This window comes from Wolffia australiana, chromosome 14 (assembly GCF_029677425.1).
Source record: "Wolffia australiana isolate 7733 chromosome 14, ASM2967742v1".
NCBI lineage: Eukaryota > Viridiplantae > Streptophyta > Magnoliopsida > Alismatales > Araceae > Wolffia > Wolffia australiana.
The window spans coordinates 15,380,759-15,396,775 of NC_135848.1; the positions used below are offsets into that span (position 1 = coordinate 15,380,759).

The following is a 16,017-nucleotide window of genomic DNA, read 5'->3' on the forward strand; positions in this document are numbered from 1 at the left end:
CACCAAGGAGATGGAACCTCCAATATTTTAGGATATTGATGAAGCCTCCATGATAATTAGATGAAAAATAAGGAAAATTCAAGATTATATGTAAAGGAGAGGACTCATGTGTAGACTCTCCTTGGGGTGAGGTGGATGAGAAGCCAAGTTTTATGAATTCTGGCTGAAGATTATAAATTAGCGCTTGCTGGGAGATAACCCAGCCCATTAGATTGATTATTTTCCTAAATCTTAGATAGATTTGATTTTATAGTTAGCATTTTCCTTTCTTCCAATAAAACGATGAGAATGTGAGCTCATAAGGACATGTCGTGAGCCGTTGACCAAGCCAACCATGAAGAAGCCATGACATCTTGAATCAAGGAGCTTAAAATATCAGGTTCTTTCTAACCCCACTATTCATTTCCATGTATATCTTTTATGAGCATAATTGATATATGGGGGTAGAGAACTTAATTTCATACCATGTGCTGCATATCACACCCATTCATGTGCATACAAACTTTTCCTTCCTAAGCCCCCAAGCCAAGTATTTCTTAGATTTAGAGTGATCAAGGGATCTAGCATCTCTGTAAGAATGTAGTGAAACACCTGAGAAAGGAGAGATGTTAAGCAGGGAACCTATCACCTTTATCATGATCAATATTCGTTGGTGTCTATTTAAGAATAAATGGTGAGTTAATGTGGAATTTTCTGTAGTACCTCATGGATGAACATGACCAGTCAGACCTTCTAAGCCTATTCTTCAGTGATTTATTCTCACCCAATAGCTTTGAGTTTTGTGCTGTAAAACGCTCATCCCATGCCCGAGCTTCTTACACATATATCTGCATACTAAAATTTATGAAATCCAAATACCTACAAAATTGTGAAAGCTATGAAAGATTAGTGTAATAAGAAAAATATGGAGCAAGGTCCAGATAATTGTGTCAACTATATGGATTATGTCTTCAACCCCACAAAGAAAAAGCCAAAGAAAATTATGAAGGGGAAAGTAAAAAATAAAAAATAAAAATTGTTTGAGAGGCATCAGGTTTACTCACCCACATTTTCTTGAATAGAGTGGCCAATAGTATGCAGATTCAACTGGAGGGTGGGATCAAATGCGTGTTAGATAGTACCAAAAGAAAGATAGTGATTGGGATTTTTCTTTGTGTATAGAGAAGTTTGTAGAGGACTCAGCTCTTCCCTAGCCCAAGTGTACATAACACTAATATATGGTGAGAAAATCCTTTAACGTATACCTCGTCTTCAAAGGGACCTAATCCACTTGAAGAAGAGCTAGACTTCAAAGTCAATCACATCATGGGAAAATATTTTATCTTGGTTATACATTATTTCTAAGGGATTAGCAATGTTTAAGTCAGAGGGTATTTGATGAACCCAAAATGTGGCTTGACATTTTACATTTCAGGCCATTTGGGATCATTTTTACTTATATTATCTTCATTTTTATATGAATTCTCATTTCATGCATTAAATGGAGCACTAGGTTGAAACACCAGTTTTTAATATAAGTTTTACGTGTTTTAGAAGTCCAAGTATTTTCATGGAGAATTTGCGTTAACATTATAGATTTTAATGGATTCAATTCTTTTGTCTAAGTGTTATACTACATTTTGCAGTGCTGAATAGATATAAATGAATAAAAATAAAGAAGAGAAAGAATAAAGAGTATAAAAAATAAATGGTCTTAGAATTTGGGTAGCCGAAACTAGGAGTAATGGTTCAAAAGCTTGCAATGGGGAGGCGAGCGCAGAGTGCGCAAGCCCATGCACAGCCGGCTAGTGCCAGTATAGAAGTAGCTGCACCCAATGGAGAGTCCACAATATAGACCCATGAGAAGGCAAGATAAGTACAAGTTGCAGGGTGGCCTGCACGACATAGGGAATAGTTTTATTTAATTCATCAAATATATTTGTGCAACATTTATATAGACACACATATTTCTACTTTCCTTGAAATGGGATTAGTCTCTCTTCTTTGCAAAGCACAGGCAGGCAGGGCTGGCATAGTTTTATGTTTGTCACCATAATCTTAAATGTCTAATCTTCTTAAAGAAGATTGGACTGTGAGATTTAAAGAATATATAATTTATATGTTTTCTTTCTTTTTTTTTTATTTAGGTTTCTGATTGGCCGTGGTTGCTGATGATGACGGCAGAACCTCCGATGGGTGAATAACATTGGATGGTTTAGGGGTCTGCTGATGGGGCTGATGATGTGGAAAGGGAGTGCACCATAACTATTAGTGGTCCACGGCTGAAATTTAATTGTCATCGTTGGATCCTCTATAGAGATCAGATGACTAGGGGAAGATCCATCCATATTCAACTCTAGTTGTCGTCCTTCAGCAGATGACAGTTTCTAACCAAGGGAGACTGCTATAGGTCATTTGACGGCCTAGGAGGACTCCAGGATCAGTCTGTTCCATCCAGAGCTGTTGGAGCTTATCTTGGAGTCTTAAACAAGGGTCTAAAACCCTTAATTACTCATCTTTCGACTAAACACTTAACAGCAATGGCAGCTCACTGGTGGCTTGGGAAGCTCAAGGCGGTGCCAATGGAGGTCCATCTTGCAATGGAGATGTGCCAACACAGACGAGGGCAGGTAGAGACACATATTGATGCCCAGAGCCGGCGATCAGTGCCCCCAATCTCCGCTTGACTGAATCAGGGTGATTTAGTTAAATGACTGATATCCATATTTTATACTAGGAATATTTTATTGTTACTCTCTCTAGCTTATTAACCTAATTTATCTTTTCATTACTTACCTAAATAAATTTCATCTTTTATTATTTAATATACCTTCATTATAATACTATAAATAAATTTCATCATTTAACTTACTTACTATATCAAATATCTATAAAACTATTAATCCTCATAAATGATATAGTTAACATACTATCTTATACCTATATTACTTCTTATTTCTTCCTTTCTCTAATACTTTCTATCATAACTTGATTTCATATATAGTCCTAATTTCTGTACTTTCCTATCTACCTCTTTTTGTGTACTTATTTTCACCTTTTAAAAACAACATTTCACTATGTTTATTATTACTTCCTTACTCAAATTATAAGTAATTTGTTTAACTACCCTTATTCTCATCCTAACCTATCTTATCTTAAGTATTAAATTCACCTCTAAAGGCCAGTCCCTGTGGAGACGACCTCAGTCCCATTACACAAACCTGAGTAAATCACAATGCTTGATTTGGGAAATATTTTATTTGGGAAATATTTTTTCTATACTTATAAATATTAAATTTGGGAAAATAAATCACAATGACACTAAAAACAACGTAATTTTTAATCATCAATCACCATCTCAGATCACCTTCTCAAAATACAAAACCCCAATTTACACCTTGCTTCACTTTATTCTCTTATTCATCTTCTTCATGTCTTTCTCCATCTCACTCTCTATTTTTCATTCACATCCTTCATGTCCCACTATTTTCCACTCATTGTAATATAGGTCTTATTATTATTAAATAGTCTTTATCACCGTCTTGCTAGACTGTTTACCTCATACTAGTGTCTCATAGTTTATGCATATTCCATCTCATCCCATTGAAACTTCATTTAAAGAGTACTAAATCCCTAATCGTCATTTTCTGTGAAAACAGCTTGTACTCATTACTTAGAATCTAAATTTACTTTCATGAGTATCAGTTTTATGTAAACTTATTGGTTAATCTACAAAATCCCAATCAAATAATTACACAATAATTTTTTAGTTTCTCAAATACCTTAATTTTGGCTTTATATAATCCAGAATTTGAAATTTTATTTTAATTCATGGAGTTAAAGCAATCTACTCTTCCCTACATTATATGATAAAAATTTTAGCTTATTTATAGCTTAGTAGGCTTTGTTCTTTAGGAAGATAACAAGATTTACCAAAGATTAGTCTGAAAGCGAACATGCCTAATATAGTCTTATATACAGGTATGTTATTGACTAGTCTATTCCATCAGGTCTGAAAATTTTATGGATAATATTATTGACTAGTCTATTCCATCAGGTCTGACAATTTTATGGATAGTATTCTTGATTTTCCAATTTCATAGCTCAACCTGTTTGTTGACTTGTCGATCGTAGCCCATGGTGACTATATGCTACATAATAAATCATTTCAAAAAATATATTTAAAATGAGACCCACCATCATTGATATTCATAGGACTCCCAAATCTGGTATATATTCATACATATATATACACATTTAAATGTATATATACATGTGACAACACAATAAATAACTACTTAATCCTCCATAGTTCTAGTTTCTATGACTTATGCACATCTAAAAAATAAATAGACAGCCATAATGATATATTCAAACCAATCAAAATTAGGAAAAGTTCCCATTAAATCAATACTCCATACATCAAAACTTTAAACTTCAGAGATGGGTTTTAAAGGCAAATGCCATTTCTTACTCATGTTTAAGGGTGGTTCACATTGTAGGCATTTTAGATAAATTCATGGGCATCTTTAAACAAAGAGGGCTTATAAAATCCATTGGATCCCCTCCTGGACGTGAATGACAAAACTTGGGGACCTTCATATTTTCTTCTTCTGGGTTACATCTCTTGAGAATTTGGTCAACTCCTCGGTAAAGCAGTTATGGTTCATCCCAAAGTGGAATCAAATATCTATGAGCAAGTTCTTCTTCTCATTGGTTTTCAGTTACAAGAAAGTTACAAAATATAAGCATCTGAAGGAAAATTCTCACCTTAAATGGTTTGTAAATTCTCATCAGAAAATTATTCTCTATAGAAATATCATTCGCAGTATTTGTATTTGATAGTTAATAAGGTACACCATTTTTTATTCCTTTTTATCTCTTATGTCTATTTCAAATTCTTGCAACAATATTATCCACCTAACTAACCTAGGTTTAGCCTCCTTATTAATTATTAACTAAAAAGTAGATTGATCAGAAAAAATTACTTAATAATATAGAAAATAAGACTTAAAGTTCTATAAAATAAAACATAGCTGGTAATTCATATTACGTAGTAAAATAATTTATTTCTACATAAACTATGGTCTAAAATTATATTTAATTGTCACAGGATTCTTGTCCTTCCTCTGAATCAAGACAACTCCCACAAAAAATCAGATGCATCATTCAGTAGTTAAAAAGATAACTTAAATCTAGAGCATGTATGATGGGTGCCTGGATTAGTGCATCTTTGATTTCCTAAAAAGCCATCTTGGGATTCTCATAATGAATAATTAGATCTTTTTTGGGAGAAGATTACAATGCATTTTATAAAATTAGGCAAAATATTTAATTCGCCTTCTGTTTAAGCAGATGCGACTAAGGAATCCTCTAAGTTATGTTAAAATTTTGGAAATATGTAGGTTATAGATTACTTTTGTCTTTGACCATGACTACCTCCATTCCATGTCTTTTGACTCAATGTCTCAGCAGTTTTTCTTCCTGAACCATGAAAGGAGAATTTTTCCAACTTAATACCTAGTGACTTTTTGCAGAAATTGTAATTATTTTAATAAGGTTTATAAATTTAAATATTTAGGATAAATATTAATTGGATTATAATATGATGAACCATCAAGAAAAAATAAATTATGTCCTAGATAAATTACAAAAATTTTGCCAACTAAAGGGAGAGGATAATGACATTTCTTTGATACTAATAAAATTTCTTGTAATCAATCCACACCTTCCAGTTAGTGACCAATATGTTCTGAATTTCCTCTATTTTTTCATTAAGACTATTTTTTATGTGTCATATGCACCGGACTAACCCACGAGTTCTAATAAATTGAAAAAAAGTATCAGCCTTCAACTAGTTAACGATCTCCCTTTTTAATACTTCTAACCTATGGGGATAGTATCTTTGTCAGCTTTCTCTAGATGTGTTGGTTCCCTCTTCGAATAATATCCTGAGTGCACATATATGAGATTGACTTCCTCCAATATCATCACATGTTCACCCTATAATATTTTATGATATATTAATACATTTAGGATATCATACTCTTGCATAGGGGCTAGATATAGGGAAATTGTAATAGTTTAATATCAGTTAGAATCAAAAAATGGATTTTTAATGAATATGATAGGGATTTGAGCTCTAAAATTGTGTTGAGCTTTTCTTTGGGGGTTTTAAGGAATTTTGAGTTTCTTCTTGATGCACAACTCTTGATTCTCAAGAACATATCCCCTTGATTTGTCATCATTATCCTTCCCAAAGTCACGTGTGTTAAGATCTTCACCACTCCCAATTGGGAACTTCGTGAGCTTAAAAATGACAAAATATTTTCTCACCCATAATTTGAAATTTCCCTCTTCCCACTCTGTCACTTTGTTTTCTGTGAAAATAAATGGAAGACATAAAATAACAGTCAAATGAGTAATATTTCCAGTCAGACGCATTTCTGCTACAAGAAAAGGGAAATGCACACTTTTCAGTTCTAAATAGTACACCTCGTATACTTCCATTATGTTTTCAAAATTTTCCATCAGGTATCTATAAGTCCATGCAAATAGGTTCCAAGTCGCAAAATATAGACTAGTCATGTAGGACTTTGGAAATGATATTTGCACTAGCTCACACCTATCTAACAAGGAAATATAAAAAAGCATGCCCGCTCTTTCACAAGTGATTAGGGGGTACCATGATTTTTTTTAGGTATATTGCTAAAAATAAAATAACTAATGTTTCAGATAGTTCAAAAGAACAGAACTAACCATGGGATTTTTTGGGTAAATGCATTTTTAACTCCCTAATCATAAAACACAATGATGATATCATCCATGCTCAAGTTAACTCTAGCTCCTTAAAGGAATCAAGTAATCATCTCTCATGATCAATAGAAATTTGGGTATGCTGATAACTGTAGGTTGTATTTCTTTAGGTTGAATCACAACCTCTTCCTCTCTTCCATTTTGTTTTTATTCAATATATTTTTCTTCCATTTTCTCATAAGAATCATGTACCTCCTTGCCATTTCTCAACCTTGTAACAACATGGATATCTACATAGTCTTTTTCAAAATAAACATTTCATGACTCATCCCAAATGACGAATAAATTATTACGATTAAAACTGTTTTCGTTGGAAAATGAGCTGTTTAGGAGTTTATTTCAATTTGCATGCGTCCATTATGGTCTTAGAATTTTTTTCCATTATTCTCCTCAACTATGTAAATACTCTTCATCATCTCATGCATCATTTTCTTCTGATACTCCCCATTTACGAAGCATAGCCATTTAAATGACTAGAAGATTAAGGTTGGTATAGTTGATGATTGAAGTTATGATGTTGAGGTCTCCACTGAAAAGGATTTCTAGGGTCTATGTTCATATTTTTCTGCATTTGACCTCCGCTTGAGTTCCAATTTTACTGACCTTGATTAAAATACATTACATTGACCACTTCCGTTTCCTGGAATTTGTCATCTACATGGTCTCTTCTAAAATATATCTTTCTTTTATGTAAGATTTCATTTGTTTCGTGTCATTCTATGGCTCATGATGAACTCAAATTTAGTGTTTAGATCATGTCATTATTTATTTGATTTTAGTCAATAAAATTTATAAAAAACATACTCTTGTAATAATTCTTGTTAGTGGATGAGTATGGGTCGTCTCCATAGGGTACGCACATAAGGGATTTAATTGTCTCTAAATAGTGATTCAAGTTGGATGAGATGGAATACATATAAGGTAATAGGTAGAGATGCAATGGTAGGTATTAAGTATTTAACTAATGTATGTGATGGAGAAAGACAATGTATGGCAAAAGAGTAACCTTAGCTCCCTACGTTTGGCCAGAATCAAGGAAACTTCCTAATGCAGATACTCCTCTTCTTTGTTGACCTTCTCAAAGCACTTGAGACACCAAAAAAGCCCTTGACAGACCCTCAAAACCTTTCTCTCTTTCAGTCTGTTTCTCTAGGAAGCGCTGAGTTCAAATATGTTTTTTACAAACATATGGAGCCCAATTTATAAATCCCACCTGACAATTAGATAGCAGAAATAAAGACAACTCTGTCCTTAAAATTTTTAGTTTGAATGACCTTCTAGGTTGTCGGATATCATTTTGTGAAGTTGGTCAATTGCTAACTATTGATGTAATATAAATATTTCTCTCTCTTCATCAGCGTCATCAGCGCCATGTCGCATTTGGGGTTTTTGCATTTAAGATTGCATTGAGTGTAATGATTGGCTCAGATGCTCTCGTGTTATCCTCTATCAACGAATTGCGCTGTGCCAAATGTACCTGCAGGAAAAAGACATAAATAAACAAGAATAATGATCTCTGATAATAATAATGATAGAGACTGTATGATGGGGTGGCATGTCAACCTGTGCCACTTTAATCCAATTTTCATTAAATCGGTAATGTTCTTAAGACACATATGTGCCATGTGTATACATGGCACCATGTCTCGTAACATGTGAGATGGGTGCCAAAATTTTCCTAAAAAACCTTAAATGTAAAAAAATATTCTATAATTGTAAATATGTCCATATTAACCCACTCAAATTGCATGTAATCAGCTGCCTGATGTTTCTGTTATTCAATGATTTGTATATTCCAGCTTCCATTCCATTTACATCCATGAGTCCTCAACACTTATGATGGAAGTTCCAGCCATTTTTATCTAACCCTATCTGGTGTGGATCCATGTGGGTCACCTCCCTCTTTCTCATATATATTAAGAAATTTACCTTTTTTTCTGAAACATCTACTCTGTTCTCAAAAATCTTTGTTAGTCCATCGTAAAAAAAATTGAGGTAATGTACAAGAGACAGACCTGTGATGGGGCATTTTTTAGTCAATTTGTTAGAGTTTTTCCAAGATTCAGTAATTAATGCACCATTCCTTTGACAAAACATCTATATGTATTTTATATAAGCATTTCTAAAGGGTAGAACCTTTACAAAGAAAACTCATCAATTTCATCCCAGGAATTAAAATTAAAGGTAACCCTCAAATTCTTGTGCCCCTCACTGCTCAAGTATAATATTTTGTTTGCAAAATATTAGTAAAATACCTGGACTATCAGTAAGTGAGAATTTTCCTCGTAAATCAGATAAATAAGAAAGAGGATCCTCAGATGGTAAACCCAAAATTGGGGTCAATTAGTAACTATGAATATGTATGTGATAAAAAAATAAATTGTATGGCACATGCTTACCATTAAAGATAAGAGATCCCCAAGTCATAGTCTGTTATCTTATGGAACTGCCAACTGCCAAATCTAGGTAAATGAAAGGATAAGGACATCTATCTTGACAATAGCTCATACTAGTAAGTGAAACTTAATGATATTAATTATCTTGGTTACTGGCAATGATTTAATATTGTGAGCTTTTTACCATCGTCTCTTATCCATCTTTACTACCTTTATCCATTTATTATCTTCCCTCCCGTCCTAACTTAACTCAAGATTCTTTTACACTTTCTCCTCTCACGACCATTTAGTATTTTCTCAGTTTACCTCTCTCCCATATTTACTAGATAGCACTTTTTGTCAATGAAAAACCCTATCTGCAAATTTGGATCATCAGAGCTTAAGGTAGGGAAAAGCGATGCTTTGGCATAACGACATATTCATTATTCCCTCATTCTAATACAGAGATTCCTTTAATACTTAGCACTTGAGCCCTAAATCCATTTTGGTTTGATAGTTGCTAATAATAGTTGGTTTGAGAAAGCATTGTGGTAGATATCTTTGATTGCAGGTTTATGGGCATAAAGAAGCGTGATTCTGACTTAACTTTATTTTCCAAAGATTTTGAGTCATATTGTCCTAGAGGATTTTGGATTTTGCATGTATTGGCCAGTCTCAAAAGCAATGCAAAGCCCCAAAGGTTCATTTGGTAACCCCAGCAAGGTACTCTTATAGAATGCCATATACGATTAAGGTGAAAAACACAATATGCACAGACGACGGAAGTAATTTTGGTACAATTACTGCAAGATGTGGATTACCTTAGTTCATATCCACGAACCAATGAATGATGCAAATCAAGATGAAATCTAGTTCTACTTTAGGCAGACATTTTCAAAATGCCCTCATCAAATGATTAATCATTATTAAAGAGACCGAATGACGAATTACGGGACCACCAGGACCTCTCTTGAGTAGAAATTTATTTCAGAATCTAGAGCTCGTAATGAATAACCCACACCTTTCATGCCACTAAATTGATAGAGAGTGGACATTAAAATTCTTAGGAACACAGATACAGAGGAAAATGTAGGCGGAAAAGTACAGAGGGTATGAAAATTTTAAGAACTCGCAATGCCAACCTTCTCCAGAGGAATTTCATTGGTTGCCGACAGCTGGAAATGGGTTTCCAGAATGGAAACTACTTCGTGGAGAGAAGATACTTTAAAATCTGGCCTCAGATCTACCCCCAAGTGTTCGTGAACTCCGTACTTACCCGATTCGTCCAGAAGGCATGTGAATGTGCCCGCTCCCTTCCCGCATCCCACCTGTTGTTCATGTATCAGGGAAGATGCCATCTTGGAAAGAAATGCGGAAAGAAACAAGAGAAAATTACAAAAAATCTAGTTGCTAGTGAGTCCATAATTTTTTTGGAAAGTTATTTGTAATGGGGATCAGTGACATGATCCAGAATTAGCTTCCGGACAAAAAGTTATATTTTGAGCTCTTTTAGGTTTCTACGTAAAAACAATGCCTTTCGAAAAACGCTCTGGAGAATTTTTGTTCCAAGTGTAGCTTTATCAGCGTAATAAAAGATGTGGACAAGATCGCTGGATTCAAAGCTAACTTCTAAAATAAATTCCGGGTATTAACGTCATGATCAACAACTCAGGTTCCTAACCATGATTAAAGATTAACGTCAGAAAAAATTCTGGGCTTTTTCTTTCTGGTTTCAACGTCTTCAGTGTGATAAACGAGTTTGGATTCCAGAACTCGGTTCAAAAATAAGATATTACTTAATTACTTTTTATTTATTACTAGCTCTTTTATAAAATTTGACTCGAAAGTGGAAGTCTGTTGACTTATTAGAAATAAAATATGAACGAATTATCAAAGAAATGAATTTCAATAAATAGTAGCCTTTATATGTGATGTATCAAATAATGTAATAATGATTTTTTTTCTGAATCCAATAAATTAAATGAATATTCAATTAAATCAATGTTTTGTATTCAGAAAAATGAAAATGTTACGAGCACTGGAACCTGGGCAATGATGCACGATGATATATATACGAATGAACCATGGCATGAGTTGAACTCACATCATCGCGAAGACTGTCACCGATCATCATGACTTCAGTTGGATGGGCATCCCACTGTGAGCAGATGTGCAGCAGCGGAGCCGGATGAGGCTTGTATGGCCTGAATTCCCTGCTAAGCGCTGGGCTGAACTCCATCTATAACAGTTGACCGTATTAAGAAAGTCAAATCATGGACCCACCAGAAATAAAAAGGCAATAGTCCTACCCCAAATCGGACGTGAAACATGTCAACGGAGTGCTTCACGTTGCGGGTGATCAGCCCCCTCCTAAGACACCAATTAGAAAGGAGAACAAATACGATTTCATTGACAACATTCAAATGGACACCAATCAGAAGCAAGAACTCTTGACATATCAGAATTTTGACGGCCCAAATTAGCACAAACTCACATAAAATGATTAAATTAAGATTATATCCACGGGTACGATTTTAATTTAGCAAGTACGATTTCATTGAGAATATTCAAATTGACACCGATCAGAAGTGATGACTCAAGCCATCACTCGGTTATGAAGGTCCAAATTAGCACAAAACTCAATTAAAAGGATTATAATAAGATTACAATCATGCATACGCGCTAAGCCTGTTAAACGGATTCTAATTTAATTATGATTTTATTGAGAACATTCAAATGGATTCTCATTTGAATGGTCCGAAATTAGCAAAAGTCTATTAAAGCGGATTATCTTAAGATCATATCACGCATACGCTGACCCACTTAAACAGCTGATAAGGTGGCAATTAGGATCTTAATGATGACATTCACATGTTTCTCAGATCATATCTAAGCTGACGTCTCATATAAAGGGATTGTAAGATCGTAATCACCATACACCAACCCATTAAAACATTTCATATAACAAAAAACAGGTTTTTATTTTTAGTCACACAGATTCCGAGAACACATGTTAGCAGACGAGTCACTAAAAAGGAATCCAAGATCATAATCGGGCATACACAGACACATCTAGACGGGTTATAAGATAACTAACAACTGGGACTTCATCCACAACATTCAAATGGATCATGAGATCGTATCTAAGGTAGCGAACTCTGCGCAGTTAAAAACTCTTTAAAGATAAGAAAATTGCAAATTCTCAAAAACCCACCTCACTTGTTTGGAATCCAGATATCCGCAGAGCTCCGCAGCACCTGCAAAGTCGTTTATCAGAGATATAAGAAGAGGGCAAAAATGAAACATGGGTTTTCTTGTCGGAAGTAAAAAATCAAGAAGGAGAAAAAAAACTGCAATAAAGCACCAGATATGATCAAATCGATGACAATTAAATTGGGGAAAGGAGATGGATCACCGGGCATGATCTGCAGGCGCTCGAGACCCTGTCTTTCGAAGTCGGCGATGATCTCGTGGGCCCTCTTCCGCGCCGGGGGGGGCAAAGTCTCAACGTGGTGCAGGATGTCGATGTAACCGTGCGGATCGCGCGCGCGCATGGCGGAGTACTCGTCCTCGCCCAGCACCTCCCTGTACATGGCACCGAAGTCGATGACCGGCACGGTCAACGTGCCGTCCATGTCGAACACGACCCCCCTCAGCCTCGCCTTGCGGCCTGCCTCCGAGCCCATCGCTCGGCGCGCGCCGCCGATCGCCGCCGCCAAGCCCCGCCTCACGCGCTCTCGCATGGCGGCGCCGCCGGCGCAGGAGAATGGCGCATTTCTACGCCACGTCGGTCCCCTCGAAGGCCACCACTCATCGCACCCGACGCGACCAGGAGAGAGGCGGCTCGACATATCTCCACCGCCCAATTTCTGTGGGAATCTGCTCAGAGATTATAAAATATCTGTTTTAGGGAAAATGACAGTTAATTTTGATCATTAGTTGATATTCTAACGTCCCACAGATATAAACGAAAAAAATCTGTTTTTTTTTGGGAGAACGACACTTAACGATGATAATTACTTAATAACACATCTTCTAATCGTAAAATGATGATTAGTTAAGAACCCAACTGCCCACAGAGATAATAACATGCCTGTTAATGGAAAAGGATAATTAATGATGATAATTAGTTAATAACCCAGCTGCCCAGAGAGATAATAACATATCTTCTAATGGGAAAATGATAATTAGCTGATAACCCAGCTGCCCACAGAGGTAATAACATATCTGTTAATGGAAAATGATAAGTACTTAATAACCAACTGCCCACAGAGATAATATAATATCTGGTTTGGGGGAAATGACAATTAATGATGATCTTTAATTAACAACTCAACTGCCCATAGAGACAATAAAATATACGTTTTGGGGAGAAATACAATTTATGATGATCTTTAATTAATAACTCAACTGCCCATAAAGATAATAAAATATCTGTTTTGGGGAGAAATACAATTAATGTTTATAATTAAGAAATAACTCAGCTGCCCACAGAGATAATGAAATATCTGTTTTGGGGAGAAATACAATTAATGTTGATAATTAAGAAATACTCAGGTGTCCACATAGATAATAAAATATCTGTTTTGGGGGCATGATAATTAATAAAGGGAGAGAGAATGTTATCCATATCAAACTCATGATATCCATCCCCTCCTTTAGCATCGTCGCCATCAGGTCAACATTGCGCCAAGGGGGATGGTAAATCATGAGCTCAGGGAATGTCATCCAGGGGAGAATGTATAAAATTAAAAACTGGTCATGCCAATAAAAGTTAATAACCTGAAACTTGTGCCATTGGGAACATCCAATAAACTGTAACAATGAAGAGAAGATTAGCATTACCCATGTGATAGGATAACACATACAAATCTAGAGATGGTTCTAATAACCTGAAATTCATGTCTCTCTTATGAGCGTGAGCCCTCCCTTTACTGGTCAAGGTCCAACGTCTGAAGAAAGATACAAGAATTTTAAAAAAAAAAAAATAGAGATTTTTTTCTCTGAGCATCTTAAGACAACAAAAGCCCACTCACTGCTCGTCACCCATTGCCACTGCTCCTGATATTTAGATCTGTGAGATCGCAGAAACCTCAATAAATATGTTCTCCCAAAAATACTAATCTCAGATTATACAGATTCAAGCTACTAAACACAAAAGTAGAACTACCTGACCAACAAAAAAATTCTGAATATATATATTGTCTCTAAATTATTTCAGTTTTAATCCTTTCAGATTCAATAAATAGGATATTTTTAGTGGACAGGGAACCTCTTTATTTACTTGTACGTGCATCAGACCAACCTCAAAAAACTAAATTTCCATTTAGATAGCATTCTACTATATAGGGATGATGTAGGCATCTTTTAATCAATAAAGGACTCTCAAATAATTACAGAGATATGTAAAAGATTTGCGAGAAGTGACCAATATATGATGAATCTATATCTATAGAGATACATTACGCATGTTGTTTGAATTTTCCGAATCCATGTACACTTAACCATTCATAAAAAGGTTTGGGATGGATAAATCAAAGAGAGGTCTCATACTGTCGAAATATGAATTTATGATCTCTAATGATCATTTACCAAATACCCATTGAGAGATATTTAAGATTAATCATGTATTCTATGTTATGGACAATGCCTGATGTGGCATATGATTTTAAAGGTTATGACCAGACTCCAAGCTGATTTAGTAGAAGAACACCATAAGGATTAAATACCTAGGAAGGCCTGTGAATATATTTGTAGTAGAAGATAAGTTAAAACTCATGTGTTACATCATTTTGAGTTTTCAACTGGATCCATGTGACAAAAAATTCTACATCTACCCTCCAGTTTATGCTATTTGGAGGTAAATTATATTGGAAGTGGTTCAAAATAGAAAAAGCCCGTAGTCAATGACAAACAATGAGTACAATTTTTGTATCTGATATATCTAATAAGAAAGTATGGTTGAATGAGTCCATCATTGACCTCGGCCTCATCACTATGGTCTTAGACAACATTCAATTATTTTGTAAAACCAATGGTGACTATTGCAATAAGAAAATATATGTTCTCTCATCAAAACTTAAAGAACATTACGAGGCACTTTCACTTTATTATGGAGTGTTGGGTTCTAGAGGCCTAGATCTGGATGAACAAATCAAAACGATGCACAGCGGAAGTCTTTTTGCGAATCGAACGGCATCGACAAAAACCATTGAAACGGCGTAACCTTGCACGAATCTCATTCATGATTTCTTCGATCCGGAATGAGACGAGTCCAGATGCTCAAGTGTGCAGCCTCTAGATGTATCCACATGGTCCTCGGTGCGTCGGATCTGCTCCTTCTCGTAGACAAGCCCCGTTTCTCCGTCGGCGTCGTTACGTCATCCCGATCACATCAGGGATGGAGAGGGGGTGTGGGGAGAGTGGAGAAGAAGGGGAAAGGCCCCTGAACAATTCTGGCCTGGGTGAATTTCGTTCAGGGCTTTCCCCTATTTATACTAAGTGGGTATTTTTCATAAAAATCCCCAAAACTTAAGTATATCTTCCAACGTCCAAAAGACCATTTGCGTGTGACCCTCTAGGCCCATGTATCAGTCTAGTTAATGACTCCAAAGGCCCAATAACCTTTATTGGCCTTCCAAAGTAATTAACTATATCATCATATAGATTAATTAATGTCGGATCGATTTAACCCAATCGATAGGTTGAGACTCCGACACGTGGGGTGTCAAGCTACACCTCGTGTCCTAGAAGATACAAAGGAGTGTGTATCGACTCACTCATGGAACCTGTTCATCATCGGTTACCGTGTATGTATAATCCCTCATCCACTTGACGTTCCTTGGAC

The 16,017-nt window shown here is 35.6% G+C and overlaps 1 protein-coding gene and 1 non-coding gene across 2 annotated transcripts; one reads left to right on the forward strand and one right to left on the reverse strand.

Annotated features, from left to right (window-relative positions):
* Positions 1 to 10,171: 10,171 nt before the first annotated feature.
* Positions 10,172 to 13,039, reverse strand: LOC144711860 (Haloacid dehalogenase-like hydrolase (HAD) superfamily protein). The gene is made up of 5 exons (XM_078585960.1): positions 12,586 to 13,039; positions 12,385 to 12,427; positions 11,480 to 11,540; positions 11,275 to 11,409; positions 10,172 to 10,498 (listed from the first exon to the last, which is right to left on the reverse strand). Exons 1-5 carry the CDS (start codon positions 13,019 to 13,021, stop codon positions 10,292 to 10,294), a joined length of 882 nt encoding a protein of 293 aa, XP_078442086.1. The 5' UTR covers positions 13,022 to 13,039; the 3' UTR covers positions 10,172 to 10,291.
* A 922-nt stretch (positions 13,040 to 13,961) lies between these two features.
* Positions 13,962 to 14,063, forward strand: LOC144712561 (U6 spliceosomal RNA). The gene has a single exon (XR_013583828.1). It is a non-coding gene; the product is annotated as a U6 spliceosomal RNA (small nuclear RNA).
* The last annotated feature ends 1,954 nt before the right edge of the window (positions 14,064 to 16,017 follow it).